The sequence below is a fragment of the Lolium rigidum genome, chromosome 7 (genome assembly GCF_022539505.1).
Source record: "Lolium rigidum isolate FL_2022 chromosome 7, APGP_CSIRO_Lrig_0.1, whole genome shotgun sequence".
NCBI lineage: Eukaryota > Viridiplantae > Streptophyta > Magnoliopsida > Poales > Poaceae > Lolium > Lolium rigidum.
The window spans coordinates 129132223-129135156 of record NC_061514.1 but is presented as its reverse complement, the minus strand read 5'-3'; the positions used below and the strand labels follow the sequence as shown (position 1 = coordinate 129135156).

The window sequence follows — 2934 nt, the reverse complement described above, 5'->3', positions numbered from 1 at the left end:
GACATTCATAATAGCAAAGATTTTATATTGTCAATGTTGATGTTTACACTCGAGGACCCTTTTTTGATCTGAACTATCGACGACCTTGGTGCGGTAGCTAGACATTTTGTGCAGTCACCGGCGCAACTGCTCCAGTGACGAAATGGCACGCGATAGGTACTACCAGCAGTTACCCCTGTTCCACATAAACCACACCGGATGAGACAGCAGGTTGTGCCGTGCGTGCGCAAGCGCTTACCGTCGGATCGAGAACCTACGGTGCAGATCAGGCACCACAGCACCCGTTATTCGACGACTGGCCTGCGGGTGCAGCTGATCCGCGTCTGTCGGGCAGGGGCAGCTATCGCCAGCCCCGGAAGTCATCGCCCCCGGACGCGGACGCACACCTCCCAACACGTCTCCGACCCGATCCTCCGCGCACGCCTCGAAGAACCAGACAGACGTGGGCGCCCACTACTACGCAAGTAAGTACAGTACACACCCAGCGTCCCAGCCACGCAGATTACAAAGCGACCGCGAGCGACGAACAGAGGAAGGAGACGACCACCAAAGAATCAGAACCCGACCGCCCCGCCCCGAGTGGAGGAGAAGAATCGGCGTTCCGACGACGAGGCACGACCTCCGCTCCGCTCCGCGGCGCCGGCAATGCATCACGCCAAGACCGACTCGGAGGTGACCTCGAGCATGGCGCCGTCGTCGCCGCCGCGGGCGGCCTACTACGTGCAGTCGCCCAGCCACGACGACGGCGACGGCAAGACGGCCGCCTCCTCCTTCCACTCCTCCCCGGCCGCCTCCCCGCCGCGCTCCCTCGGCAACCACTCCAGGGACTCCTCCTCCTCCCGCTTCTCCGGCAAGCTCGCCTCCGCCGCCACCGGCTCCTCCCGCCGCGCCGCCAAAGGCGCAGGCGCGGGCGGGGGCGACGCGGCGCGGCGCAGCCCATGGATGAAGGAGGCGGCCATCGAGGAGGAGGGGCTCCTCATGGACGACGACGACGACGACGACGGGCGCAAGGGCGGATTCTCCGCGCTGCCCAAGAAGGTCCGCTACGGCCTTGGCTTCGTCGCCGCCTTCTTCCTGCTCTTCTTCTTCTTCGCACTCATCCTCTGGGGCGCCAGCCGCAACCAGAAGCCAGTCGTCTCCGTCAACGTAAGACCATGTTTTTCCCTCCTCTGTTCTTCGCCGTTTCTTTCCAATTGCATGATTCACAAGAGCTGCCTGCCTCAACCACTGAACTGACCATTTCAATCTCTGCGCTCAACAGAGCGTCACCTTCCACAACTTCGTGATCCAGGCCGGCACGGACGCGTCGCTGGTGCCCACCGAGCTCTCCACGCTCAACGCCACCGTCAGGCTCACCTTCCGCAACACCGGCACATTCTTCGGCGTGCACGTCACCGCGCAGCCAGTCACCTTCTACTACTCCCAGCTCCTCATGGCCGCAGGAGACGTAAGCATATTCCTCAACTGGATTTTTTTTTGATGTTTGATGGTTCTGGTTTGTGAATGATAATGCTGAATTCAGAACATCACTGGAGATTAATTTCTTGTTAGTATTAGAAAGATGCTAGGAGAAGCTGGTCCTCAAAATCTTGCACTAAATCATGTCAAAGTAGTCTTATGAATGCACATTTGCACACTGCAGTTGCAAAAGGTAAGAAAGGAAATGTTTCTAGATATGAACATTGGGGTACAGCTGCACATTGACCTGCCCAGCCGTGTTCTAGCTGTGAGTGATAACGTCTACGGATAGCAACTGGAAAGTATAGTAGATACCAATCCACACTGCTGAAAAGAGAAAAAAAAACTCCAACGGCACATCGTCATCCTGAGTTGCTGTCATCCAGTTCATATCCTTTCTTTCCTTTTTTTGCGGGAAAAATCCAATTCATATTCTTTACGTATTTCCTTTTTTGCTGGAAAAAATCCAACTCATGTTCAGTGAAGCTGTAAAAAACCATGTCATAATTACAATCCTGATCCTACTACAACTGCTGCCGCAGCTCAAGTACTTCTACCAGCAGAGGAAGAGCAAGCGCAACGTGTCGGTGGCGGTGATGGCCAGCAGGGTGCCGCTCTACGGCGGCGGCTCAGGGCTGAGCAGCACCCCGGGGCCCAAGGGCGCGCCGCCGCCGCCGGTGCCGCTGGAGCTGACGGTGAGGATCAGGTCCCGGGCGCTGGTGCTGGGCAAGCTGGTGAAGCCCACGTTCCACAACAACGTGCGGTGCAGCGTCCGCCTGGAGGTGGCAAAGCTCGGCAAGGCCCTCTCCCTCAAGAAGAACTGCACCCACATCTAGCTACCCCTGTCTGAACTTTCGGCGCTGCCATTTCTTCTTTCTTCTTTTGTTCTTGCTGCATATGTAATGTAATACCCTTTATACCTGGATTTACCATTTTGAAGAGAGAGTCGACAGATCGGTTGCGCATGTACAGATGCATTTTGTTGCCGGCATTTGAGATGGAATGGATGGATGAATGATCACGCGTTTCTTGCTGCATCTTCCTGGACGGTGCGGGAGGCGTGAAGCCGGTGTTGCTTCTGCTTTTGGCACGCGACGGATTTGCCCCATCACTGTAACTGTCCCCGATAACCTGTGATGCAAAAAAAAAAATACTGTGGGAAGCTTCCTTTCTTCAGGGACAAGTGGTTCCCAGGTTTCAGAACCTCTCTTCAGACCCATGCAATGTAACCATCCAACGTTCCAACAACCTTCATTTCAGAATGTATATGGTTCTAACACTGCTGCAGGAACTCTGTCATCTCCGATGAACGATCGTTCGCTCAGTTTTTACTGACAAGTCTGATCTTCAGAAACGGATCCTGATTATTACTAATGTGCATAGCCGTTTCACTGTCGCAGAGTCAAATCGATAACTATAGTTGTAGTGCCATACTATGAGTATTGAAGTATTAAGGTTCAGTGAAACTGTCAAGGG

General features: G+C 54.7%; 1 protein-coding gene across 1 annotated transcript; it reads left to right on the top strand.

Annotated features, from left to right (window-relative positions):
- The first annotated feature begins 645 nt into the window (after positions 1-645).
- Positions 646-2429, top strand: LOC124676522. The gene is made up of 3 exons (XM_047212566.1): positions 646-1146; positions 1262-1447; positions 2001-2429. The coding sequence occupies exons 1-3, from the start codon at positions 646-648 to the stop codon at positions 2292-2294; spliced, it is 981 nt and encodes a 326-aa protein (XP_047068522.1). The 3' UTR covers positions 2295-2429.
- Positions 2430-2934: the final 505 nt, after the last annotated feature.